At 41.8% G+C, this 26,145-nt stretch overlaps 3 protein-coding genes across 6 annotated transcripts in view; 1 reads left to right on the plus strand and 2 right to left on the minus strand.

The window, feature by feature from the left end:
* Nucleotides 1-203: 203 nt before the first annotated feature.
* On the minus strand, nucleotides 204-7,102 carry LOC148329027 (uncharacterized). Its single transcript, XM_088307119.1, has 12 exons — nucleotides 6,883-7,102; nucleotides 6,543-6,645; nucleotides 5,419-5,452; nucleotides 4,184-4,261; nucleotides 3,965-4,104; nucleotides 3,168-3,293; nucleotides 3,006-3,051; nucleotides 2,854-2,916; nucleotides 2,339-2,781; nucleotides 2,151-2,258; nucleotides 683-770; nucleotides 204-462 (listed from the first exon to the last, which is right to left on the minus strand). The coding sequence occupies exons 2-12, from the start codon at nucleotides 6,627-6,629 to the stop codon at nucleotides 425-427; spliced, it is 1,251 nt and encodes a 416-aa protein (XP_088163245.1). The 5' UTR covers nucleotides 6,630-6,645; nucleotides 6,883-7,102; the 3' UTR covers nucleotides 204-424.
* Nucleotides 7,103-7,400: 298 nt separating this feature from the next.
* On the plus strand, nucleotides 7,401-19,565 carry tex10 (testis expressed 10). Of its 2 annotated transcripts, none has more exons than XM_088307606.1 (16): nucleotides 7,401-7,565; nucleotides 7,759-7,975; nucleotides 8,103-8,290; nucleotides 8,360-8,686; nucleotides 9,181-9,393; nucleotides 9,519-9,771; nucleotides 9,846-9,958; nucleotides 10,382-10,629; nucleotides 10,770-10,905; nucleotides 11,352-11,521; nucleotides 12,840-13,017; nucleotides 15,439-15,661; nucleotides 16,953-17,033; nucleotides 17,964-18,166; nucleotides 18,253-18,460; nucleotides 19,146-19,565. In XM_088307606.1, exons 2-16 carry the CDS (start codon nucleotides 7,784-7,786, stop codon nucleotides 19,260-19,262), a joined length of 2,850 nt encoding a protein of 949 aa, XP_088163732.1. In that variant the 5' UTR covers nucleotides 7,401-7,565; nucleotides 7,759-7,783; the 3' UTR covers nucleotides 19,263-19,565. The 2 variants fall into 2 exon arrangements, with proteins under 2 accessions (XP_088163732.1, XP_088163733.1); XM_088307607.1 differs by having other exon boundaries at nucleotides 7,436-7,506.
* A 507-nt stretch (nucleotides 19,566-20,072) lies between these two features.
* Nucleotides 20,073-26,145, minus strand: part of invs (inversin) — a 28,459-nt gene continuing 22,386 nt past the window's right edge. For all 3 annotated transcript variants that reach the window (XM_088307611.1, XM_088307608.1, XM_088307609.1), the window contains 5 exons: nucleotides 25,235-25,443; nucleotides 24,189-24,615; nucleotides 23,627-23,766; nucleotides 20,981-21,064; nucleotides 20,073-20,700 (listed from right to left, as the gene is read on the minus strand). In XM_088307611.1, the coding sequence (XP_088163737.1) occupies nucleotides 20,585-20,700; nucleotides 20,981-21,064; nucleotides 23,627-23,766; nucleotides 24,189-24,615; nucleotides 25,235-25,443 (976 nt within the window). In that variant the 3' untranslated portion in view covers nucleotides 20,073-20,584. The remainder of the gene's footprint in view (nucleotides 20,701-20,980; nucleotides 21,065-23,626; nucleotides 23,767-24,188; nucleotides 24,616-25,234; nucleotides 25,444-26,145) is intronic.

The following is a 26,145-nucleotide window of genomic DNA, read 5'->3' on the forward strand; positions in this document are numbered from 1 at the left end:
TGTCTTCCGAAGCTCCTCCAACCTTTATAGCACCCCCGTCCCCAAATCATTTTTGGATTGGCCTCGGATAATCGTCAATTTCACCACAAATGTCAAGACAAAGGACTGTTTTCAAGGAACTGCATTTTTCTCCTCTTCAGTTGTAGACATTTTTTTTCCATTACATTCACTAATATGGACACCTGTTATAAATTAGCATTAGAAAACTCATGTAATTGGTTTATTTCAGGAATTCAGGTGAATTATAAACATGTTTTTTTGGGAATTCGGGTGAATTATAAACATGTTTTTTTTAACAAATCTAAAACTGTTCCAAAAAGTTTACAAAGCGTTATCTACAGTTATTTAAAAAAAAGTTACTCCTATACATTCACAGCTTATGAACACACTGTGAAGATGAACATCTTGAGGTGATGCATCACTTCTAGAATCGGCGGCGACCATCCAAGAAGAGAGACTGACCTGTAGAAAAAGAATTTATTAAAACCCATGGAAGGTTGAGCCATGTAAATCTGGACTTAGAATATTCAACAAGAAAATTAAACTACATGGATGTTAGTGGTAACAATCTGGTGATGAATATAAGCTTAAACAGCACAAGTTGTAAAGCTCAACATGCATCTTTTTTTTACTGACTGAATAAAACCTGATGGAAAGGTGAACTTTGACTTTGATAGTGTACCGTTAGGTAAGCCGCGAGAGTATCTATCACTACTTCTTGGCAGACTGGAAGATGGCGATGACATTGGAAAGCTACTCTCAATGGGATCCTGTGGAGAATGGACGTGATCAAGATTAAAACATGATTATACTTAGTCAGGCTTTGCATTAATTAACTAAAGGGAAAAACAAACACTGACAATATGAGAAATGTGGCAGTCATCACCAAATCGATCGTCTTCTCTTTTATTCAAGATACTATATACCAGAGGTGGCCATTTTGTCATTACGGGAAAAAAAAAAGTCGAGGCCAACTGCCAGACTGGTGAAATTCACTGAGGGAAGTGCCGTTAAATTAACTTGACGAACTGACGATTACGGTTTGGTTTGGTTTAAAACAAAAAAAGACAGATTGATGATGATGGACTGGTGTCCAGGCTGCTGATGGATGACAGACTGGCAAAATTTTGTAAATTGCCCACTTCTGAGGAAGACAGATAGAAAGGAAACTAGGCGTCATTCAGCTGTACATTTTTGGTGCAGAATGACCAAATATTCCTTTGTGGACTACTGTTACGAAGACTTGGTAGTGACCAGTGTGATAAGTTAGCTCCTAGTTGCTCCAAGTTTGACCTGGACGGGTGAGCAAGACGGTCTGTGTGGTCCCTACACTGTAATGCAGGTGTGGGCAAACTACGGCCCGGGGGCCACATGCGGTCCGTTAAACATTTTAATCTGGCCCGCCCAACTTGAAAAAAATGAAATGAATAAACCTTGTTCATGGTTTATTTTCTAAATACTGCGATTTTCAAAGACATTTATATTGTTGTAATGATTTTACTCACTATCATTTAAAATTAAATGTATTTCTCCTGGTCCGGCCCCTCTGTCAAATTTTAGAACCCATTGTGGCCCACGAATCAAAAAGTTTGCCCACCCCTTCTGTAGAGCATAGTGTAGCGTGCTGCTTTTATGAAACAAGCAAAACTTTACGTGTTCTAAAAAAGAAACATTGCACGTCGTACGATGTGATTATCGCGATGTTCAAACGGCAATAACAACCTTACTGCCAGTAACCTCAATAACTACATACAATGCCACGTGTAGTGCCTGGCAGTAGTTATTGAGGTTACTGGCAGTAAGGTTGTTATTGAGGTTGAGTTAGAATGAAGGAGGAGTAGCAACCACGGAATGACCCAATCGCAAACCTCAATAAAATATTTATATAACGATTACACGAGGTACAGGGGAGGAGCAAACACTATAAAAAGGAAAAGCTCAGAGTGCCACGTCGGAGATGGACAGACGAAAACAGCAGAAAAGACACTTCGCCATACAGAAGAAGGAGGATTGTGTCTCATAGGATTGGAAAGTCAAGTTCCTAAATCAGATGTCCATCATATCAAGGGAATGTGTCTGCTCATGTACAAACAATAAATCCAGCTGGCTGGGTTTAATTTCTATAGATTTTCATAAGTGAAGGTCCTTACTTTTGGCGCAATACTGTTCAGTCTGTACTCCATCAGCTGCTCTGTTAGTTTCTGTGTCACCTTCAGCACCAACTGTGCGTCATTCTCGTTCTCTATCCGGAAAGTCTCCTAAAAAAAATAAAAATGAAAAATTCGGCCTCATTATTGTATGCCAAATGCTAAGCAGAGAAATGATTAGCTTGCCATACCAAGTAATGAAGCACTTCATTTGAATCACCGCCGCTGTCTGGTCGTGCCTCCATGGGTCTTGGCCTATGAAATGGTTTCTTTATAGGTCTGTTCATTAAGCTGGGAGGCAGCTTGATTTCTGGGCCTTTGTACTGGCCAGGAAGCATTCGCCTAGTGTTAAAACGATCACGTCCATTATTTTGGCTAAAACGATCATCTCTGGGCCCATGCGCGTACGGTCTTGGACTCATATCGCCGTCTGGGAAACATTGCTCGGGTGAAAAACGTCCAAAGTCGGCTAGCTCAACTTCATCCCGATATTCATCCGGCCTGGAGTCTGGGAAACATGGCTCAGGTCCAAATTGGTCAAAACTGTCTGGCTCACACTCATCCACATATTCATTGTAAGGACCTTCATTAGGGGAAAAGTCCTCATGAAATGACTCGTCATTGAACATTGGACCTAGGAAACCAGAGTAATGTTTAATAAGATGACAGAACAGGACACAATAAGGTGCTCAATAACATAACCTACCAAATAGTGGTCCACTTGGCCCCATGTTTTCTGGTGTGGGCAATGGCTTGGGTTCAGCACTACCTGAGAACAGACAAAATGTACCCAAGTGGCCCCTGAGATCCAAACAAGTCATATTTTACACAGACAAGTTCAAAGTAAAAATAACTTACGGAGGCTTTTGAATGCGGGCACGTTGTAGGGCTCCTTTATGACCACCTAAAGTGTCACCAAAACAAATAGGAAAACATGATCCACACGACACTAATAACATGCAAATTAAGTTATGTTTTCAATTTGAAGTTGTTGAAATAGTAATACAAATCCAAACTGACCCTGACTTGTCCCCTCCCTCCCTTTTGTGCCACTTCTGCTGCAGAATCCTTAACCATCTTCCTCACAGCAGCATCTTTGACGAGTTCTTCCTTTTCCCAAGGGACTTTCTCAGGATGGACCTTTTTCTTTGTATAAGACAAAGGTGTATTGTTAAACACACCTTAAAATGTTCTTCTTTCTTTTCTTCATTGACAGAAAAATAGCAATCAAGAGTAATTTTTTTTTTGCAGGTGTGGGTCATGCGCAAATATCACGCCTTATAAAGATGGGTGATCTACTTAGCGCAGTAGTTGGGATTGTGTTTAATATTGTGTTGTAATATTTACATTAATCATCTATCCTTTATTCTGTTGTTTTATTCAAAGTTAGCATGCAAATTGAGTCTGGTCCATGAGAGCCATTATGCAGGTTTGTACATTTTTCTTTCTCCTCCAACACACTCTATTCAAACAATTAGGATCGTTATCACGCTCCTGCAAAGCTTTCTGATGAGCTGATCATGTGAAACCGGTGTGATTGAGGAGGGAGATATCGAAAACAGGCTGGATAAAGGCTCTCAGGGGATTGGATTTGGGCACCCCTGCCACAGAGCTAATACTCCCTGCGAACACACTGGCATTGTGTGTCACTGCCACCTAGTGGAGTGAATGTACAATTACACTTTTTCCTGGTGCCAGTCGTGTTGGGGAATAAGCACCGTAGCGCACAGGCCATCATTTCAGGAAATACAATAACATTTGGAAGCGTTAAATTGTGTGAACGACATGCTCAAGTCCTAAAACGCCAAACTACTCACCAGGTATGAGAAGTTGTGTTGAGCGCTTTTCACATGCGCGACCATATCATGCTGCAGGCGTGTCACCTTGCAAAGCTTGCACTCGTAATGTGGCTGGACAGTTTTACTGGGGCTGCGGTACTCCCACACATACTGTAGACCTGAAAACAATTGATTTGTTCAGAACGCTGAGTGTTTTGTCCCACAGTCACAGTACAAAGATGAAAGTCTTTAGCTTACCGAGCAAGGCGTTTGGGATCCCATGCAACAGTTTGGCCAGTGATGGCACAGTGTGGAAAGATGTTCCTCGGACGTATACTGGTGAAACAACAGCAATAGAGTTGCTGAACTCTAACCATCACAAAGCAAATCAGTAGCAACAAATGTGTTCTACAATGTGCCTAATATTTGTTTGAGATGAAGGTGAGTTTGCAACATCAGGTCCCGTATCAGAGAATGGAGGAAAGGATTTGTTAACAAACATGCACAATTCAGCAAGCGCTTTAAAGCAGTTAAGTCCAAAAATAATACCCCGTTAAAGGCACAAAGAAAATTAACACATGTAGGAGGAAAAAGTATTGTAGTTCCGGGGCACGTTAGCGTGCCATAACTTTGATATTCTGTCTATATTAAAAGAACATGAGCATTCAGAATTCAAACTGCCAACCCCTTGTATAATAACAGGGTGGTGGCACTGAGTTATACAATACAAGAGGAATGGATATTAAAAAAAAGCAACAGTTTCAAATGCTTTAAACAGAATAGGGTTGGAGATGTGAGTGTCAAACTTCACTATCTGGTCCCAGCATTGTGACATAATCTGACACACAGGTGGTGTGCAAGCTCTGATACTCCTTCGAAGGTGGAAAATCGCAGGGTCGACTTTGATCCCTTCATACTGAGACAGTGCCGTTCATAAAGAACAGACAGGCCGAAAGGGGGAGAGTAAAAAAATGGCATTTAAAGCCAGTTTGACAGGACACCGTTGCCCCGTGTTGTGGAGATTTTTCATGCACAATTAAATTGACAGCCTGATGAGCAGTGGGCAGCCAGGCACGGTCGTGCTTGAGGATTAAACCTATGCGACCACTGTCTCCTTGGTTGAGAATCAAGTGCACCCACCAGCAGCCTACCGTGCAGAAAGTGTTTTTGCATCGGACGAGCTACCATCCATCCTTCAAGGCTGTGATTACTTTTGTGCGAAGCAAAAATAAAAATAGTCCATACCTGCTGTGCAAAATGCTTGCAGGTTGGCAAGCTACCATAAAGAGGTAAATTTGTGATAATTTTTTGTCCCTGCTATAGATCATTAGTCTCCCTTGAACTATAGTATTGAATGGCACACAACAGGCCTAATAAGCTGAGGGTTTCAGAGAGCGGTGGACAGGCCACCAACATGATAAGAAGCAGAGACTCCAAGGTCTCAAGCTTCAATTCTCTCAGCCCAGGCAATGTACCACATATGGAAGACTTACCTATGTCAGCAGAGTGCTGCGAGCGGTACGTGCCCTGTCAAGAGGAGGGAATAAGTCCACATGAAGGAGAGAGACACATAGATGTATTAGTGAAATGGCGACACTTAGCTGTGAACTGAACTTCTCACTACACCATGCACACCCGGCCTTATGCCACCCTGCATCAGCAGTGCCATGGCTACAGGTGTACAAATTTCCACGAGTAAGTGTGAATTCTCATCAAGTGAGAATTTGCTTTTGGTGTCCGGCAAACACAAATATTAACGGAATGAGTATAAAGGGCAGTGGCCACCTGTAAATACAGGCCATGACTTCAATCCCATTCTGAAAAAGCATGATGAGGATTTTTTTTCCCCCCAACTAAAATCTCCCCCATTTCATCATGTTTGGATTCATCCATCCATTTTGACTAGCGCTTGCTTGCCCTCATTTGGGTTCCCCATCCCAGCTGACTTTGGGAAGAGGTTGGGTCCACCAAAGATGGGCCTGGAGTCTACAGAATACATAAAAAATAAATTCTTACACGGAAAGAATTTATAAACGCCACACACAAGGGTCTGAATAAAGATTCCAACCCGAGGAAGAAGGCGCAAATATAAGACAATAGTGCCTCCCGGTTTGGGATTACTAACATGGGTGGAAACTGCAAACAAGCTAATGATTAAGGAGGGTCAACGCGATCAGGAAATGAGGTGTTTCTCAGTTCAAATCGAGGATGAGATCATTGGAATTGTATCCAATATGATGATAGCGAATAGTCTTATAACGACTATTTCACCATTAGAGTCAATTCGTCACAAAGTGCAGTCGTGAATGTGATTCTAATAAAAGGTGAAAATGAACACTTGTGGTGTTCTAAAAGTGTCCGCTGCTCATCATGTTATGTTATGTCTCAGTTTCTGCCAAAGCTGTTATGTTCATTGCATGATGCCCCAGGCTGAATGAATGAGGCATGACTTTAACACTAGAAGTTGTGCATGCTAACGCTCTCGTTCTCAAAATAGTGACGGGTGTTCAGTGGAGGAAAAGAAAAAAAATTATATCTCGACAGAAGAGCCACAGCTACCAGTTACACGGTCGGGAAACGCATCCCTCTCCCGGTGACATTGTCAGGAAATACTTACGGAGCCGTATTTTTTCGCGTTCCAGAGCGGCCCTCTGTTCGGGTTTCTTTTGTTCGCAAACTGGAGGCTTGAAGGGTTGAAATCCATTTCCTCCGTTTCTTCGCTGATTGACGTTAAAATATAGAAGAATAAAGTCAGAACGGGGAAGCCATTTTAGGAACACACACATTCGGTACATCCGTTGCAATATAGTTCGTTCGTCGTTGCCATTTTCTTCTACGTAGCTTTGTTTGAGGCCAAGTCAAGCCATTTTGGAAGACCACTTACGTGATTTGATTAAACAACCCGAATTAGCCCTTGAGTCACAAAATATCAGTCAAAACGGAATTAGAAAACGTACCTGAGATGTTTTCAATAAAAGCTCCCTCAACCGTTGCTGACTCTCGATCTAGATTGGCGTAACAGACGTGATGGCTGGAGGCAGCCAAGAACTGTTCCCGTGAGATGACCGAAAATATGCCTGTTTAAAAACGAAGCGCATTGTTGACTAAATCTAAGTACAAAGACGTCTAAGATTAAACCAATGCGTGAAGAATCAACAATGATTTTTTTTTCATGCGCCTACTCGGCAAAAGAAAAGCAATGTAAGGAATATTAATTCATTTGTTCAAAGCACTGACGAGGACGACTGTGTCGTGTTGTGAGTATGTTGGTATTACTAACCTTGACACACCGTTAGGCTTGCGTTAATATTTCGAGCAAAATATACCCGTGACATTTTATAAATTATCCCTTTGTCGGTGCATCAAAGAATTTTTGCACGTATTTATATAAGAGTGAACATAGTGACACCGGTTATTAACTTTTTATTCCCTTTGCCCCGCTGCTGTTGAAAAAAAGGGGGGCGGCGGTATTAAAAACAAGCGTACTTTTGGAAAGACGTACACGAGACAGAAGCCAAAATATTCATTTACACAGACATAATAGAATGTTTTCTATGCCTTTTCCTCACCTTCAGATATCGGTGAGCTTGCATCTCGGTGTACAATTGTAGCGCAGGCACAGGCAAGACACTTAGCTAAGGTAGGTTACTAAATAAACACCGGCGATGATGGCCATGCAGTTGGCTTGCTAATGCTAGTGTAGAGAAAACGAGGCTGCATGTCTGAGAGAATGCATCCACTCTCACTATAACGATCTGATTTTGACATTGTGTTTCGTATTCTACAGTGTAGCGTCACATTCATTTATTCACATCTTCTATATTTACCTTTAGATCCTGTAAAACCTTTGGTTTAAAAATGGCTAAACTGAAATCCAAGAAAAAGAAAAGGCAAGATGACTTCCAAAAGGTGAAACTAAAAGTGGGAAAGAAGAAGCCGAGGGCAGACAATGCCACCAATACAAACTTTCGCACAAAGGGAATATATTTGCCTGAGCAGCTGAAGACAGACACCAGTGGTCCGACCACAAACAGGCAGCTTGGCATCAATGTAAGTGTTTCACATCAATGCTTCTCAAAAATTTTCATGACTCATGAACCAATGCCCTCCCCCCAAAAAACAGCAGCAAATCATTCTTTTGACATTGTTTTGTGTGCTTTTATCCTCCCTTTACCAGGACCTGTTGTCTCAGCTCCATCATTACAATGCCAATGTGAAGCATGGTGCCTTGCTGGGTTTGAGGGAGCTGCTGTCGGTGAATCCTTCTCTGTTAGAGCAGCATTTGTCACGTTTGCTGTCTGAGGTAGCTGCTGTGTTCACCGACAAGGATGCCAATGTTCGGGTGACAGCCACACGGGTGCTCAGGTTAGAGAAAACCTAAATATCTTAGTACCATTCATCCCTGTCACAACTAATGGCTTGGACTGATTGCAGGTATATTGCCCAGTCTGTGCCCGCGGAACGAGTGGCTCCATTTTTCCCCCTCCTCAGTGCCCACCTGTGTTGTGCCATGACTCACATTGAGTTGAGAATTCAAGAAGATGCCATGAAGGTCCTGGATGTGCTGTTGGAGCACTACCCAGCCCTGCTCGCTGCACGGCCTGCCGTGCTCCTCACCAACTTCCTGGAGTTAATCTCGCACAGACAGAGCAACGGGGGAGCTAAAAAGGAACAGGAGGCCAAAGGACGCACATGGGCGCTCTCCGTCAACCCCAACAGGACCGTTACTAGCCAACAGTGGCGCCTCTCTGTGCTCCTCAGGTACTCCTCTGTGACTAATTCAACATTTATTATACGGGGCAAAAATATAAAAAAAAATTTCTGCACAAATGGCATATTTCTTTTAAACAACATATGGATGGATTATTGCATATTGTTGAAGTTGGCAACTGCACAGTGAAATTAATTTGCGTATGTAATATATATTTTAATAATTGCATTGCTGGTGTTGTACAGAGCAGCTAGGCTTCTTCTATTGTTATTACAATTTGCCAACACAGGGAATTTTATTTTGTGGCATCCCACAAAACGAACTGAACTGAAATCTTGTAAAATTTGCTGAAATCTTGCTTGATGTCAAAATGATGACTGTTCCGGCTTTAATTTTATTGCAAGGTTTGATTTGATTGCATTTTTTTTTTAGGAGAAAATGTGGTGAAAGTCCATTCCCCAAAAGCATTTTAGGAACATTCAGCAGGTTCCACCAAGAATTGTTTTGACAGCTTTCCTTGCAAATGGTGTCACTTGTGTTTCAGACTTGGGCGCTTCCTTCAGGCCGTAGTTGAGGAAAGGCCGGTGGAGGAAGGCGACACGTCGGCCCCATCTGAGGGAGTGTTTGGTTCGAGTGGCGAGAGCAGGATTACGCCTGTGAATGTCATCTGGGAAGAGCTCATGAACAGCAAGATAGGAGTTAAGGTGTATGAGCACTCGGGGAGCAAACCAAGTCCGCTTTCAACATTCAAACTCAGGTATGATAGCATTGCTGGTAAAATCGTTTTTCCTGACATGCACTATAGAAAATGGAAAAGCGGATGTATGCTTGTGCTGTTACTTTCTTGCTGAAAATCGAAATTCCTCTTCATTGTTTTTATAGACCCGATTCTGATCATCCAGGAGAAGCATGTGAAGGTTTGGATTCGGCGGAGGCTGTCCAGAGCTTTGCATCGACTCTGGTCCCGCTTTTGCTGGAAGTGTGGGTGGAGGCCAACACCAGCGATTCTCCTTGGAACCACTCTGAAGGCGGCCACCTGCTGAGCCCCGACGCCATGTCCGTAATGTTCCAGGTTTTGTCTCTTCTGCAACTGCTCCGAAAGCTGGCGCCACGGCAGGAGCATCAAGATGCGCTGGTGAGATAAGCAAAGCGCAAAGGCCGTGCAATGATGAAACGCTTGTGTTGATGTTTTTTTTTTTTTTTTTTAAGGATGCATGGTTCCGCCAAGAATACTTGGACGATTTTAAGCAGCACTTTCTGAAAAATTTTCCGTACGGCCTCCATGATGCACCCAAACATAAAAAGAAAGTTAATACCAAGAGGTAAGTGTTTTTTTTTCCCCCTTCTTCTTTTTCTTACAACAATTCCCCCATTACTGACTGTTATAAACATTCTTTCTAGAGTAAATAGAAAAAAAAAGATTCTATGCTTTACTTGGATCCAAAAAAAAAAAAAAATTCAGTCCGTGCCACTCAGTGGTGTGATGTCATCTCAACTGCAAAACAATTAAAAACGAGAATTATTTCTTCTTCTTGACGAGCTGCTGAATGTGAAGCTTAAATCATCAATTAGGATACTTAAATATTTGTAAGATGATACTGGAACTAAAGCTATCAAATATTTTAGTATTCTAGTATCCTACTGTGAATTCTATCGCGTATTGGGATGAAATCTATTTTTGAAACACAAGGCCCATTTGATGCGTATAATCATACTTTTGTTTCACATGACTATCTTACCTGCAGGGTTAAGCAGACTGCAGCTCTCCCCGACGTGACCGTCGAACCTCTGGCGCTGAATATCACACTTTGCCAGGTGATGGTGTCACTGAGCCAGAGGCAGGGAGTCGGCCGAGAGGCGGACGGAGACTGGCTGACGCCTCTGAGGTTGTTCGTGCGAGACACGCTCAGCGGCGAAGTGAAGCTCAGCTTTCGGCAACTGCACATGCTGCTCGGGACCGTGTGGAAGATGGTGCTCACGCAGAAAAGCAAAAGTGAGCCTTTAGAAACACGCTTGCATGGGTTTTGTCAGAGGCGTGGTGGTTCTTTTGGACTTGCTGCTGGTGGGATCTTTTAACCAATTTGAATCCAATGACCGATGAAATGTGCATTCTCCGTTGTGGTTGTCTTGCAGCCGTGACAGAAGACCTGTTGGCAGCAGTGTACTCGTACTATCAGCAGAGGCATTTGACACTGCAGACCAGATCTCTTCTGCTGTCTTTCTACAGCAAGATCTACCTGCAGGAACAGGGACAGTCACATATTACGTGGTGAGTGCAAAGCACTACTCTGCAATTGGATTCTATTTATTATGCAAATTAATCATTGCTTATTTCTCCCGCCTTTACCATGCGGAGAATTTTTTTTTCATTGCCATGGTAACAGTGGGCGCAACGACAATCAAAGCAGCTACCTGTTCTAAAGCAGCCCGGTTTAAAGAGAAAAGCGAGGCCACAAAGTCCAAACTGTATTTTCCGCCAAGTTCGATTCACTCATTTTGCAGATACGTACAAGTGGCGCATGCAGCTTACACATCGGCAAACACGTGCGCTTCTGATAGTGTGTCAACGGCGTAGTATTTTTACTGATTGTCAGAAGCTAACGTTGATTGAAAATGGTTGCATTGATATTAAATTGGCGTATCCATGTCATCACATACACGAATAATGACAAGTGTAAATAAATAAACCTTGTACATGTTTGTCTCCCTCTGCAGGAGTAAAGTGCTCAGTCGATGGCTGGCCTATCTTCCTGTGCAGTTGTCCCAGCTGGGCCACCGTAACCCTGCTTTGTCCGCACTGCTCATCCAGTCCATCCAGGCTGCTGCTTCTCGAGGCAACAAAGATCTGCTCAGCAGTCTACAGACGCATGCCTGCAAGCTTTACGGTATTGTAATATTTTTAATTTTTTTTTTTTTAAGATTGAAGTTGTTTTTTTTTTGTTTTTTTTTTAAGCATTGTAGCTATGAAGTATAACAGAGCAAAATCTGTATTGTTCAAAAAATGAAAATATCTCCAAAACCTGAAAAATTTCAGACATTTTTTTTAAATCAGTGTAAAAAATACACTCAGAGACATCTAAAGCCATCGCTGATTAAAATTTGCTGTTGCCCAGTGTTCTAATTAAAATAAACCCTGACCACCTACTCTCCAATGGCAAATGAGTAAACTATGAACAGATTTGCATCCATCGTTATCGCGAACAATTCTGTACAGTAGGGCTGATAATAATAATAATAATAATAATAGAGTAGACGCCCACATATTGGCCGTTTGGAATTCAGTGCCCAAACTAAAGCAAGAAGAGTGCCGCTAGTGGCATCTTGATTGCAAAGACATCATTTCACATCATTTAGCCAAAAGTAGTCCTTTGCTGCCGTCTTGCGCAATCTACAAGCATCAATCACTCACATTTTCCCCTGAATAATACAGGGCTCGGTTCCTATCTCCCATAAATATTTTGGACAAAAGTAAATGTATTACATTACACTGACAGGAAGTTAAAATGTGTCAGGTCACCCCTCTATGTAGTTTAAAAAAAATTTTCCACTCTTCTAAGGAAGAATTCATACCAAAATGTTTTCATCTTTAAAGAGTTTTTCCACATCACACGTCTTCATAGAGCTTGTTTGTGTACTCGGTCCCAAAAGGCCTTCCCCAAATTGTTTTCACACACTTAAAAATGCTTTTATTGCGTTTGCTGAGTAACTAATTACTCAGGGGCGACTAAGGACTCTTCACTAAACTCCTGACTGGTTATGAAAGTATCTTGGCAAAAAAAAAAAAGTCTCAAATCAAGATTAATGACTCTTCAGTTGCTGTAGGAGGCACCGTGACACTGTCGCTCACGGGCAAAATTAAGACAAGCCACAAGCTCCAAAGAATCAGGACAGGCAGATAGTGTGATTATTGTGTGACAAGGAAGCAGCGGGAGGAGGAAGAAGAGTCGAGGGGGTGGTCAAGAGTTCTGATAGCAACATGACAACAGTTCTTTTGTTTGTGGGCTCCTGACATCAGCATGTGCGTCAACGAAAGACAGTCACACACAAACATACACGCGTGTTATGAGTATCTAAGGCTTTCGCCGCCATAAACTGGTTTTGGTTTTCCTGGTATCGTGACAATTTTCCTACAGTGTTGCGCATGATGCCGCTTCGTGCAAGCATGACGTCTGCCTGTGTGTGTGTGTGTGCGTAACCCCAAAGATCCACAGGAAGGTGCTGTGGTTCTTCTGCCGTCAGAGTGCCAGCAACGAATGGTGCAGCTGCTCTACTTCCTTCCCAAGATGTCGCACTCTCTCCTGGCCAATCTGAGCTTCTGCTGCAGCACTGGACGAATCTCCGCTGGCCTCTCCGCCTCTCTTATTCGTATTATACACCTGAGGTGAGCTTGAAATCGTCACAGTGCATCACTCATGATCAATAGTCCCTCTAAGCCGCTGTTCTCACCTTCTCGGCGCATAGCGGATGTACACAGCACGTTACAAAATATTCAAACATGAGCTGTATTGGCAGTTTTCATATTCAAACAGTTACATTTTGGGAAATGTGTCAAAAAGACTGGAATACGCACCGTGTCGTGCAATCATTGTCACATGGTTGCTCTCCGCCTTAGATTCCCACGAAATTAATTGAACTAGTCTCGGGCCCTTCACAGCTGTACCTTAATGATATTTAAAGTTACTCCTGCGGAATGCTTTGTCTCTCTGAATTGTGGCTAGTGTTGATTTGTGGCTTGTTTATAATTACCATGGTGACAATTAAGTGCAGTATACGCTAATTTGTTACGCCTCTGACACATATTGCTCCAGATATTAAAAAAGTTTCCCAGAACAGACCGGGAAAAAGCCTCAGTGCTAAGTAAGGATATCTCCGCACAATTGAAGCCAATCATCTCTCTTTGGATGGCTCAGTTGCTCGTCACTTTTGGTCATTGTTGACAAAATGTCAGTTATTTAACTTAGGCCACTTTGTCCTAGGCCTGCTCGATTATGGGGGGGGGGATTAATCACGATTATTCAAATGAGAATATTTTTTGGGGCACAAAATGGAAAAAAAAAACTAATTGGAAACTATATTAAGACCAATCAAAATTATTTTACCTTAAAATAAAAAGAGCTGCAAATGTATAATTTTGAGTGTGGTTTCCCTGGAGTTTACTTGCTGTGCACTTAAATTGCCATAGAACTGTTATAACATATTAATAAACAATTTCAATAGAATGCCCAAATTTTGAATTCAAGTATACTCAGTTTAGTATTTGACTTTGTAAAATGAGTACCATTTTAACAATGTTTTATATATGGTAATATATACTGTTTACGTTTTTTAACGATATGGCAATTTTTTTAATTGTTCAGTGTAATAATCGTAATCATAATTGAATTTCCATGGATTGCACAGCAATTGTAAATGTTGAACCTGTTCTTTTATTTCGCGATTGTGATATGAAACACAAGGATAGCCAATTAGGAGGCGACCTAACGCTCGCGCTGTCCCGGATACAAACTAAAAGACAACTGCTCGTGTTGAAAGTTTGAACGTCTCACAAGTCATTCATCACAAAAAAAAAACTGCAAGATGAGTTTACAAACACAATGTAGTTACTAATAATAGGCAAACAGCTGGCCTCGTGTTTCATATTTTACTACTATACTTTCTCGTTATTTTTCTTAATGCCCTGTGGCACCACGCTGCCTCTCACAGGTTGCACAATGGTCATCTTTGTTCGCGGTTTGCCGTGTTGATCGTGTCGAGTCCATCGCACAATAAGAGCAGTAAGCAAACATGACATTTTTCATCGTTGTGAGGTTCCCTGATAATTGGTGTGTCACAACTCGGTGTGTGCGCCGCACTTTACATATATTTGCATATCCGTGTGTTGATTTATAAATGATGACCCAATCACCACATAGCATTATTGACAACTGATTATTAGAAGTTCACGACATACGATGGACAGTGCCGTAGTCTGGCAGTACTAGAGTTCGAATTACAGTAATATGATAAAAGGCCAGATGAGATGCCCTGATCAGCACCTGAAATTGCACATTTCTCCCATTAGGTGGCAGTAGCGCATTATCTTACTCCCACAATCAGCACCCTTCTGCATCTGACTCGTTTCCTTGTGTCAGTAGGTCAGCGCTAACACATTTGCAGAGAAGACGCCTCAGAAGAGGCACAAAGAGCTCATTTTTTGGGGGGGGCGAGCTTGGAATGCGGTGGCCAGCATTTTGTGCATGCGCCTCTCAGCTTTTCCACAACAAAATGTTGTGCTCGGTGTCTTTCTACTGCTATCCCTTCATCTTTGCCTGGGGGCATGGTATGATTTCATAAGCTGACTCTCTGAATTATTGTTTCCCAAAGGCTGAATATTAAGCGCAATGTGATAAAGTCTCAAATCTAGTATTTTAAGTTTTCTCCAGTTGACCTCTTTCACTTTTGTCCTCATTAGGGTCACAGGGGAGCAGCAGTTGACTTTGGGTAACGAGGCGGGCTGCACCCTGGACTGGTGCCAGAAAATTGCACGGCACATATAGACTAACAGTTCACACGTATTCACAATTTAGCGTCTTAATTGAAGAAAATCATTTTCATTTCTCATATTAAATCACCGATCATTTGCCTTCATTTTAATTTATTGCTTGTGTTTATTAAAATTACATTGGAAGAGGACCTTAAAAAAATGCACATTAAATCGCCATGCATTTCGATTATTTAAAAAAAATTGTTTATCCCTACTTGCAAGTGAAAACCAAAAATAGTCACTTGCAACTCAAAGCACCGCTGTACTCCTGTTTTCCAGGTCATCTCTGAATGGATGGACAGCCGGGAGCCAGGAAGCGGCCGTACAGGACGTGGACTACATCAGCTTCCTGTTCTCCACCCTAACGGGTTTCTCATGTGAGCAACTCGCCTCCCTTCAGGAGGCCGGCGACACCAGAGCGGCGCCCCCCTCGCCTTTGTCGCCACTGAGGCTTCACCACACCCCGCTGGACCACTTCACACACCATTGGGACGTCGTGGAGGTACGTCACGGCCACGCATACGCTTCCCTCTTATCGGGAACATTACGTGTAGAATTGAACTTGGGGAAGATATTGTTTGGTCAAATTGAAAATATATATATATCCTGGACGGACGTAGTCTGACCCTCAAGACTCGTCTGGCACACGGAGGCTCAGAGCAAGAAGTTTTATCGCGGCACACAGGTTGGAGATGCATAGTTATCGGCCACTGTGGATATGTGCAAGCACTAATGAGAGCCGGTGGCGTGATGGGAATGTGACATTTCCGCACAGAAATTACAGTTAACGTAGCCATGCCCTGGGGCAGGTGTGTGGGGGTGGGTGTGTGTGTGTGTGTGTGTGAGCGAGTGAGTGGGGGTGTGGAACGCCTTCTAATCACTAATTCAGCGCCTCAATTAAGGCCTCAGATCCTGCCTCTCTCATTTGCCTGTCGAAGTCAATCGCAGCCAAGCGGAGGTAAAGACGAGGGACGGGGTGCGTCGGGGGGCAGCACGAAGGGACGGACAGTGTCAGCGCTGCCGCGACTAATGAGGCGGGATTATTTCTAATGACGGGGAGAATGTCAACAGGTGCGGCGCTATGACAAATGCTGGCGTACACCAGAGAAATTGGATTATTAGGTTGGAAGAAAATTAGAAAAGAAAAAAAAAGTTGATAAAGAGCCGAGGACACGTCTTGTTCTGGTTCCAGCACAAATTAAACTATCTCAAATTTCTCAAGATGGTTCATTGTGGATTTCCATTAGCTGTAATCACCATGATTCGGAAAAATCATTGAAATAGACAGACTTTAGTAATTTTTTTTGCTTAACGATATGCACCGCAGGGTACTCATGGCATCTATCTGTTTAATTGAAATGCAAATGAACAGATTAAGATACGATAAAGGACAAATATAAAACAAAATATACAATCCTAAATAAAATTTAAAAAATGAATATATTGAAACAATAATGTTTCATTTGTGGATCTCGATCTATTCTTCTATAGTTAATTCCTTTCAAAACTGCTTTCCGTTTCATATTTTCCTATGAATCTTGCTCAATTGCTGAAAGTTTTATGATAACTACTGAGAATGTCTTCCTCTTTTGTAATGAGGCAAAGAAAAGCAGTTCATACTGTGATCCTGTAATTTAATATTACATCATAAAAAAAAAAAATCGAAATGACCCTACACATTTGAATCGTATGTTTTCCATTTGATAATCTATTTAATGACTAAATGGTGTGATGGCAGAGTTTTGGCAAAATGTGCTGTGGCTTTATTCATTAATATCAATAATCTTTTTTAGGAAGTGTGCCAGCGACTGGAAACTCTGGGTTCAAACGCTCAGTGCTTTGAGATCTTACAAAATGGCATCTTCGAATACATGGTAAGGAACGAGTCTGTGTTGATTTCTGCTCATTTAAAGCGCACACTGAGCAATGCGACCGGGCGCTACTGAGCAATTCTGTTGAGCAAGCAGTGTGGGTTCCACAAATAGTTTTGAAGTTGCCAACCATTTGCAAATAATCCAGTGCTTCTCAATTATTTTCTGTTACGCCTTCTAAGAAGAAGACATTTTGTGCCCTCCCCAACTCTACACTGTGACTATAAAAAGTATAATTTGTCCATAAAATATTTTTTAAGTACACCTCAATATAACATTGTTTGCTTATTAACATTAAAGGAAAAAAACACAGTTTATTATATATATTATTTTTTAGTCTGTAACAGTAAAGATTTTAAGTGCATCAATTTGCCAGGGTAATAAAAACAGATCTCCACTGCCACCTACTATAGTAAATGTGAAAATACACTTGCACAGCACAACAAAGCAAAAAAAAAAAAAAAGCATGTTCTGCAAACTATTAACGTTTGTCGTTCTTCACGGAGGATAAAGAATATGTGCCTTTGAGTATGGTTATATTATCTATCTACAGGTGGTTCTCCTCTGTGTCAAAGTGTTTTAAAATAGCTCTTCGTTAGCAAGTGTATGGCATATCCCATTATGTTAGCATTAAGCTAATGCACTTTCAGACAAAGTTATTAAAATACACAACATGCAGATCTCTTTGTTTTATGTTTAGCTTGACGTAATTCCCGATCCAAGAATTCAAGTAGCTCAGGTTTGTTTGATTGCTTATGACTAGCCATCTTCCTCCTGATCACATTGCCGAGGTTTTCAATGGAGTTCAGGTCCGGAGATTGCTGTCTATGACAAGGTCTTGAACGGGTGCTCCTTCACCCTCACCTCGCATTGTCCCACTGGGGAACATTTTACTGATGACTCGCACATGTGTGACTGCATTGCGTTTTTCAGACCAAGCTGAGAGTGGTGCCTGACAGCATGGCAGCCGGCCTCCTCAAAGCCGTTTCCAGGCTAATGGACCTGTCCCTCCTGCCCATTGAGCCCGTGTTACGCTTGTTGTCCCGCTGCTGCCTCAGCCTTCTGACCCTGCTCGTCACTCAGCAGCAGCAGCAGCTACAACAGCAGCAGCAGGCAGCACATGACCAGCACAAAAGGTCCCACGCCTTACAAGCGTATCGCTCGGCGTCTTCGTGCGATGGAAACAAAGCACGCCCTTAACACGTTTGTGTCTGAGTCACAGGGAGGCCATTTGGGGCGTGTGCGTGGCGTCGCTGATCACCGTGCCGCGCCTGCTGAGGATGGTTTTGCAGCTGCGTGTGGCAGATCTGAGCCAGGAGGAGCTGCCCCAGCTGGGACAAATTTTGTCAATGCTGATGCAGCACACGGCGCTGCAAAATCAGCTCATTGCCAACAACAGTCTGCTGCAAGAGCTCATCCAACATCTCACGGTAAAACATTTATGGCCACGATGAGAGGTCAGAAATGAACAATTCAAATAAGAATGGTTAATTCACCTAATTTACGTAACTTTGCCTTAACATGCCCACCTGAAAACAGAACCAAATATCGATGCTGTAGCAGGGCGTAGCGATTGTCAAATATAGTCAGTTTTATTTATTTATTTATTATTTTGCGATTGTGATTCAATATAGAATTATTTTATCAAGGTCCTCTTGTTCAGTGTGTTTTTTGTTTTCAAGTTTAAGAATTTTTTAATCTACTTTAATTCATTAATTTGATTTAATTTACTATATAACATTTTTGATGCTGCAGTCTTTTCAGCATTCACTACAATGTGTTTAACTTTAAAATTCTACCAAATAAGTGTGGCCTAAACAGAAGACAGAAAAGTCGGTAATTCAAAAGCCAGATTACAACAATAATTCAAATAAATCTTTGGCTTTATCCCGTAAATTTTTTTTAAACTGTTCTGTGGGAGCCCTTCACCTGTTCCTTTTATCTTTAATGCTGGCAATATCTTAGGGTAACAACTAGAAGACTGCATATTCTCTTTTGAACCATTACATGACCGCCAGCAATCCGCCCATACAATCCCCCCGCCGAAATTATTTAGAGTTTATATTTGTGTGTTCATCATGCGCAAGTTTGACACGTCCATGTTGTGTGTTGCAGAGGTACTCCCGCGGTGCGACAAGGGAGCAGTGGCTGACCGACCTGCTCTACTGTTACAGTGTCACCATGGCCCACGGCTCGTCAGCTCAACGTGGAAACCTTCGAGACGTCTACTGATGCACGCACGCTTACACAATTAACCAACGAGCAGTCACGCTGACGCACAAAACCACTTACAGACCTCAACAGTGACTATGCTTTGTACTCACAACTTAACAAGAACACAGTTGGGTCAGTGTGCTTTTTTTTTTTTTTACGGCAGCAATGAATTTCCCCATTTTTCTTTTTTTTTTTTTTTAAGAGTTTCACCGTGCTTTGACCTGTCACCTGTCTTTGTGGAAATATTGTTTGTTGCGTCCTGTGTTCATTTTTTTATTGAGAGAGAAAAAACACCTGAAAAAATAAAACATTTACACAGCATTTTGTGTCCACTTTTACCTTAATTTATTGCAGGGCTTTGCCAATTAATTGGCCGGGTGATTAATTCGGCCATTTATGGCCCTGTTTGTTTTTACCTTTACGTACATGGTTTCATTATTTCCCTTGTCAACTCATTCATTAAATGCATTGCACATCTCAATGCATTCTGGAAACTGAAAGGAAAGTTGTTGTTTTTTTTTTTTACTCAATATATTACAGTTGACACCCACTATTTGCAGGGAATAGGGACTACTTAAGAATAATGAAAATACATACAACTGACACCATTGAAATTCATTTTATGTATTATATTATTTTAATGAATTGGAAAACAGTATTTTTTTTTCCTGCCCAAATTCCACATCTGCCTCAAAAAAGCTTGTTTGGCCCCAACTTATTTTAACCCTCCAAAAAGTCTATCATTACAATAAGAATTATGTGCAAATGTAAGTAAGAAAAAAAAACGTAACCTGGTTGGTTGTGCGTACATGCGAGAGAATGGACAGATGTTATTTAATACTTTATTACTTAGTTTTGTCACGGGCCACATTCTAGGGAAAGCATAACCGCTCAGGAGACCGCTGTGACTGAAAATGTTTACTACAGATGTACAATTCATACATTACATACACATTATTGTGTGTATGGGAATGGACCTGACATATTTTTAGATGGTGTGTGTGTGTGTGTGTGTATCTGCAGGTGGGCTGAGTTCATGAGCGGCTGTTGATAGACTGGCTCATTCTCCGCAACACGAGGAAAGGTTATCTCAGTGTGAGCGACAGTCACGCACGCGTGTGCGCCTGTGTTCGCCTCACAATGGATGAAAGGTTATCCTTTACACACGCCGCTTCGGTAGACTTAACCTCCGCCCCGTGAGGTCATGCTCTGATGTCATACGGCTTAATTTTAGAAGCAAACAATGTGTACAGTAATTCCTTGGAAATAATGGCCGCCAGCCAGCTGAGAAAACACGTATTAAAAAAAAAAAAAAGTACTTGGGCGAACGCGTGTGTGCATCAACGCTTTCCTCGATGGCCCCGACCCTGCCCGGCGCTTTGCGGCCTCAGGTGGTAGGAGAACTGCCTGGCTTGATTCACCGCATCAGTCAGGTGCACGTAGTCCAACCCGCTCACTGGACAAGTTACACAGATACATACACAGATATCTGCTTTTGATTGAAATTTCAGGGTGAACCTACTAAGTAAGCAAGTTGCGCAAAAAGTACTGAAACATTGGAGAGTTGTGCATCCAAAGTTTAGAGGAGGTCAAATTTAGCCAAACTGGAAAAGTTATATACTTCATTTTAGATTGATCCTGAAATTTCACTCCAAAGCCCAATATCCCTTCCGTTTTGTGAGTAGTGCATGCTTATTATGGCCAAGCGTATTCAAAAGGAAAGTTGAGGGACTTACGCTGGCTCTGTGTGCGTAAAGGAATATTCAAGAGCAGCTGAGATCCTCGAAACGAAGGATGTCCTCGGATGGCCACAGAGTTTCCTAGAAGGCAAGTAAAAGCGTCACCAACTTCATTGTAAAACACCGGAGGGCAAAGACAGATAATTACATCTTTTGTCTTTAAAACAACAACACAGCTTTGCTAAGTCTGCTAGCTCAAGACAAAAACCTAATGTAAAATGCCATAGACTGGCTAACTCATAACATAGGTGTTAAAACATTTTAAGGAACAGATAACACAGGAAGATAGAGAATATAACAATCTCACAGATATATATTCTTTATCCCATGAATGACTAGCATTACTGCGGTTGACTGAGGATCTGTGCCGGTGCATCTGAGTGTATCTCTATACTGCCCCCTGGTGGCCATGGCACACATAACAAAAGGAGCAGCACAATGTTCTTTGAATTGAAGCAAAAAATGCGGCAAAACCAAGTATGGGCAACTTAAAAGCTAGAGGAGGCCCCAATGTTTCATCAGCGCGACAGTGGTGCCACACAGGACGAACCAGATGTATGACAACAATGCTATTTTAAATGTGGTCAAAATACAATACAATACAATACAACGACACGCATACATGCATAATGTATTTCATTTTTTCCAATACATTTTGAATGCAAGTCTAAAAGATACACTATCCTAACCCAACATTAAAGGGTTTGAAGCAAACAACAAAATAATCACACATTGTAATTCATTTTCCAGTATAAAGGACGCTTTTGTATAAAAATAGCCATTCAAGGATGGCATAAAACTGCTGATCATTTTGTATTTTTTTTCCTTTTTTTTTTTGTAGAAATGTAAGATTAGGATCTTTATTCATTTATTTACTGAATTATGATGAAAATGTAAGTACCCTAACTTCTATAAAAAACATGCTTATAGAATATTTAAATAGAGAATTTCACTTAATGCGGGGCGAGAGGGGGGGATTATTGTACTTTTGTGTCTGCAACACTGAAATTGAATTCTGAAAAAAAAATGGCTCCATAATTAGCTGGTCCACAAAAAATGTTCAAACGCACATATCATCATTGTGTTATCATTCTTCCTCTCTCCCCTTGAGATGAAATGATATTAAAGGCCCAGCAGATATTAAATTATAGGGAGGCAATTAGATAACGGTGTACCACGATTATGATAGCCAGTGCCAACCAGTCTAGAGTTGTATGTCAAACGTCCGTCGGATTCTTTGCGGCAAAGACGCCGGGAGAGGCAGCCGGTGTGTAAGTGTGTGTGGCGTGTGTGTGTTCAGTGGATCGCTCTACACTGTTGACATTCCTCCTGACAGCTCTGAACTTTTCACGATGCCACGACTGTCAGAGTGACGGCGGAGGAGGGAGGAGAGGTGAGGTGAGAACGGGGGAGGGGAGGGGGGTAAGCCACGTCACGAGGTTGGGTGAGAACATTGAGATGTGTCCATCTTTCTATCTGTTTGTCCACCAGCATGCTTTGGAGCAGCAAGGTTCCTGCCTGTTCTCCAATCATCACCTGCTGATGTGTGATGAAGGTCAACCCTGTCTGAGGGCAGGCAAAACCCACCCAAAAAGGTTCCAAAGAGACAGCTGGGTCAGTGTGTGGACACAAGCGCCACCCAAGACATTAACGTGGGTCATTGTAGTCAATTACAGAGTGTTTGACACCACGATGACAGCCGGACTGGTTTGTCGCTTCTTGCACAAGTGAGGTTCTCAGTCCAGATAAAAGGGGCCAATTTATTGTTTTTCGTCGGGGCTGGACGGATTTGCATAACATTACGCCAACTTTAGGGAACTTCAAAGCATTCTCATTTTATTTTCTTTTTTGGTTTCTAATTTCAATTATGTATTTTAAAACGTTCATTTACAGTGAAAATAAATACTGGCATGGAAAAAAATCAATCAAGCTTTTCTCTCTGCGGAATGCTGTGGGTGTGTCCAGAGAATGCGCTGAAGCCACGCGCCGCTCAACAGTCAATTGTCAACTACGACTTGTACGACCTGGAAAAATGCATGGTACTTGGTGTCGCATCTTTCAAATGCCTAAACATCATGTTTGAGCCATTAAAATATATCCAGTGGTGATATATGGCTGGGCGATGTGCCACTGGGTTGTCCTGGGGATTTGCCATGCCATGACAATGAGGCACTCTAAAGCACTAAATCTCTGAATTCATTGTTCGCTTTTTTATTTATTTTTATTTTAATTTTTTGTGAGGTTAAATATACTTTACACACTATTATATTTTAATACATAGTTATTAAAAATAGTTAAATAGTAAAGTGTTTCTAATATTTGATTAGTACTGTTGTAGCCATCATTTTATTTACTATTTTTTCAATGTTATTTCAATTTCAAAATAAATTTTCAGTCAGCTGAGATACCTGCAACTCACGATGAATAATTTATGTAAGATACTTTGATATATATGTCAGGGACCTATTATTTTAACCATGTGTTATTGTAGTGGTTGTAATATCATCTGTACTGAATCATACAGAGAACTTTTTCGAATATTTTGAGTCAGTGGTGTAACTAAATGAAGTCAATCAAGCACTACGACGATAAACATTTTGACCGCATTGCATCTGCAGTCAGAAGATTTGATGCAGCGCTTACCATAAATATTTTGTAGCACCGACGCCTTACTGGCTGCAGGTTTCGTGGGAGCAGCTCGCATCTCCGTCCGCCTTTTCCTGGTGTGAGAGTGGTTCAAATCACTTAACTCCGCCCCCTTGAAGGCCCTGCCTTCCCTGTGTCTGCGTGAGGAGTCGACAGACACACGTGTGTTAGATAAAACAACAAAGCCTTTTTAATGGGGAGCACATTCACTCCTATGCACTAAATGGAAACAGAGGAGCTGTGTGATGGCCTTGTGCTGGTAGCTATTAACGGTATGGCCTGCAGATTGTTCCGTTCTTTAGAATAGAATAGAACTTTCATTGTATGGAGCAGAGACAACAAATACTTTTCAACCTATTTTGAGGACAGCACAACGACAAGATTTATTATCCAAACTGATAAAATGCATTTTTTTCTTTTTTTTTTTTGCGGATTTTCACTCATTTTGAATTTGCAGAATGTTTAAAAAAATAAGAGACATGTCTGGACTGCTGGCAGGCCAGTTAAGTGCTCACACTATTTTCCTGTGAAGCCACGCTGTTGTAATATGTCGACTCACCTTCGCCATGCTCGCTGGATGACCATGGCCGCCTCGTGCCTCCGTCGGCGCTGCTCTCTGTCGTGTCCCCGTAGCGTGCTTGCGGTGGCGTGATGTTTTCTCGAAGGGCTTCTCGTGTTCAACAAGACTCCAGCAAGTTGAGCGGGATCTTTGGTCTTGTCGTGTCTGTGCTTCAGAGAATCAGTCTTTCTCAGAGGTACGGCGGCCGTGTGGTCTGCGCCCAAGACTCCCGTGTGAGGGGTGCTTGTGAACGAGGAGGGTCTTTGCTCCTTGACTTTATGTGTGGAGGAGGGTCTGGATGATGCTTGGCTGCCAGGAGCGAGAGGGTCCTTCAACCTGATAGTCGTGCCGCATGTCACGTGATTTTCAGGACTTGCAGTGTCAGGTGGATCAGCAGCTTTGCTCTTTGTGGATCTCCTCCGATGGCCTGGTGGAGATTACTGATTTTATTATTTTTTTTTTAGCTAACCAGTCTTCAACCTATCCCAGCTCTGGATGTGACACATGATAGAACCTGGACTGGTCATCAGGGTGCAAGGCACATACAGAAAAAAAAAATATTCACAATCACATTGACACGGTTTCCTACACTTTAGTAGTTTTAATAGTTGGCCTAAAACCTTGGGCCTTCTGTTAGATGAAAAAAATGTCAGGAAAAGCCCACTAGAACATCTGAACTTTATTTGGAGTTAATCATAGGCACTTTAAATGGTGGGAGGTGTGTGTTGACTGTTTTGATGTGTTTGAACAGCACCATGAGCAAAAATAAATAAATAAATAAATAAATAAAAAATCAAATTGATGGTGGAAAAGGTTTTAAATTATTTAGGTTTACTTGATCTATTTATTGTTTACAACGCAAAAATCTTCTATTTGAACAGGGAGGGGGTAGACTTTTTACATCCACTGTACATTCCATTCAAATGGAAAATGGGCAAATTTGGACAATTAAGAATATGGAGTATCTAAAGAAAGCCCGCGCAAGCCTAGGAGAAAATGGAATCTTCACAAAGGAAGGCCAACACTGAGAATTAATTTCATCCTACCTTTGTGCCTTTCCTCTTTGCTCCTCCGTTCAGGTTTAGGTGCTTTCTTTGTCTCCACCACCGAGTCTTTCACGGATAAATCCGCCACCAGGTTCACCAAGGAGAGCTTCTCCTGCTCGATTGTCTCCGAAGATGATTTTCTTTCCTTCGCCGTGGCCGCAGAGACTTGCTGCACGGCTTCTCTTCGCCGCAGTTCCTCCTCTCGTTTCCTGAACACAACCAAAAGCAGTTTTACGCTCAAGTGACAACAAATGATATGTATAGTATTGTTTCAATGTCCGCAATTCAGATCGGCAAATAATCCGAATCGGCATGTATTTAATGTGGAATTTGATCAAGGTACACTCTAGCCTGGTCATTTTCAGGGCACATATCGCGTAAACGACAAACAGTGTTGATAAATTTATAAGACAACCCGTCATAAAAAAAGAGACCTAGCATTATCAATCATTAAATTCTTTCATGCGGAATCTTTCAATTTCAGTCCGCTCTTGATCTTTTACCGCTTTGGACAGGAAGGAGGAATTTCAAACTAATGATGATTTTGGTCATTACTGATGCTAACAATTTAGGGCATAACCTTAATATGATCAGTTGGTTGTTGAATATTTTTTAAGCACTGCATATACAGATCAAACCTCAAATGAACCTCAAAGCAACATTCCTGGACTGTAGTGACTCATCATGCCGCCATCAAAAGTTGGCATTTATCACTGGGTCATGCCGAAGCGAAACGCTTACATTTCCTCGAAATTTGTTCACAACTTTTTGTCCAGTTACAAATCAATTTGTCCTCATATCATGACAAAGTAAAGCGTCACAATTCAATTGGCTTTGTAATCGAGTTCACATTTTCTACGTGCTGAATTGGCTTACCAAAGTTGCAAAAGACTTAAGACATTAGAAGTGAC

The sequence above is a fragment of the Idiotropiscis lumnitzeri genome, chromosome 10, assembly GCF_059441095.1.
Source record: "Idiotropiscis lumnitzeri isolate Australia: NSW breed Sydney's pygmy pipehorse chromosome 10, RoL_Ilum_1.0, whole genome shotgun sequence".
NCBI classification, from domain to species: Eukaryota; Metazoa; Chordata; class Actinopteri; order Syngnathiformes; family Syngnathidae; genus Idiotropiscis; species Idiotropiscis lumnitzeri.

What these genes read in the sequence shown, in the direction of transcription:
- LOC148329027 (XM_088307119.1), bottom strand. Translation starts at nt 6,629, where the DNA reads ATGGATTTCAACCCTTCAAGCCTCCAGTTTGCGAACAAAAGAAACCCG. An exon ending in GCAGCACTCTGCTGACATAG is followed by an intron (nt 4,262 to 5,418) that starts GTAAGTCTTCCA and finishes TTGTTTCACCAG; the next exon opens with TATACGTCCGAGGAACATCT. An exon ending in GCCAAGTGGACCACTATTTG is followed by an intron (nt 2,782 to 2,853) that starts GTAGGTTATGTT and finishes CTGGTTTCCTAG; the next exon opens with GTCCAATGTTCAATGACGAG.
- tex10 (XM_088307606.1), top strand. Translation starts at nt 7,784, where the DNA reads ATGGCTAAACTGAAATCCAAGAAAAAGAAAAGGCAAGATGACTTCCAA. An exon ending in GGACAGTCACATATTACGTG is followed by an intron (nt 10,906 to 11,351) that starts GTGAGTGCAAAG and finishes CTCCCTCTGCAG; the next exon opens with GAGTAAAGTGCTCAGTCGAT. An exon ending in AGCTCATCCAACATCTCACG is followed by an intron (nt 18,461 to 19,145) that starts GTAAAACATTTA and finishes TGTGTGTTGCAG; the next exon opens with AGGTACTCCCGCGGTGCGAC.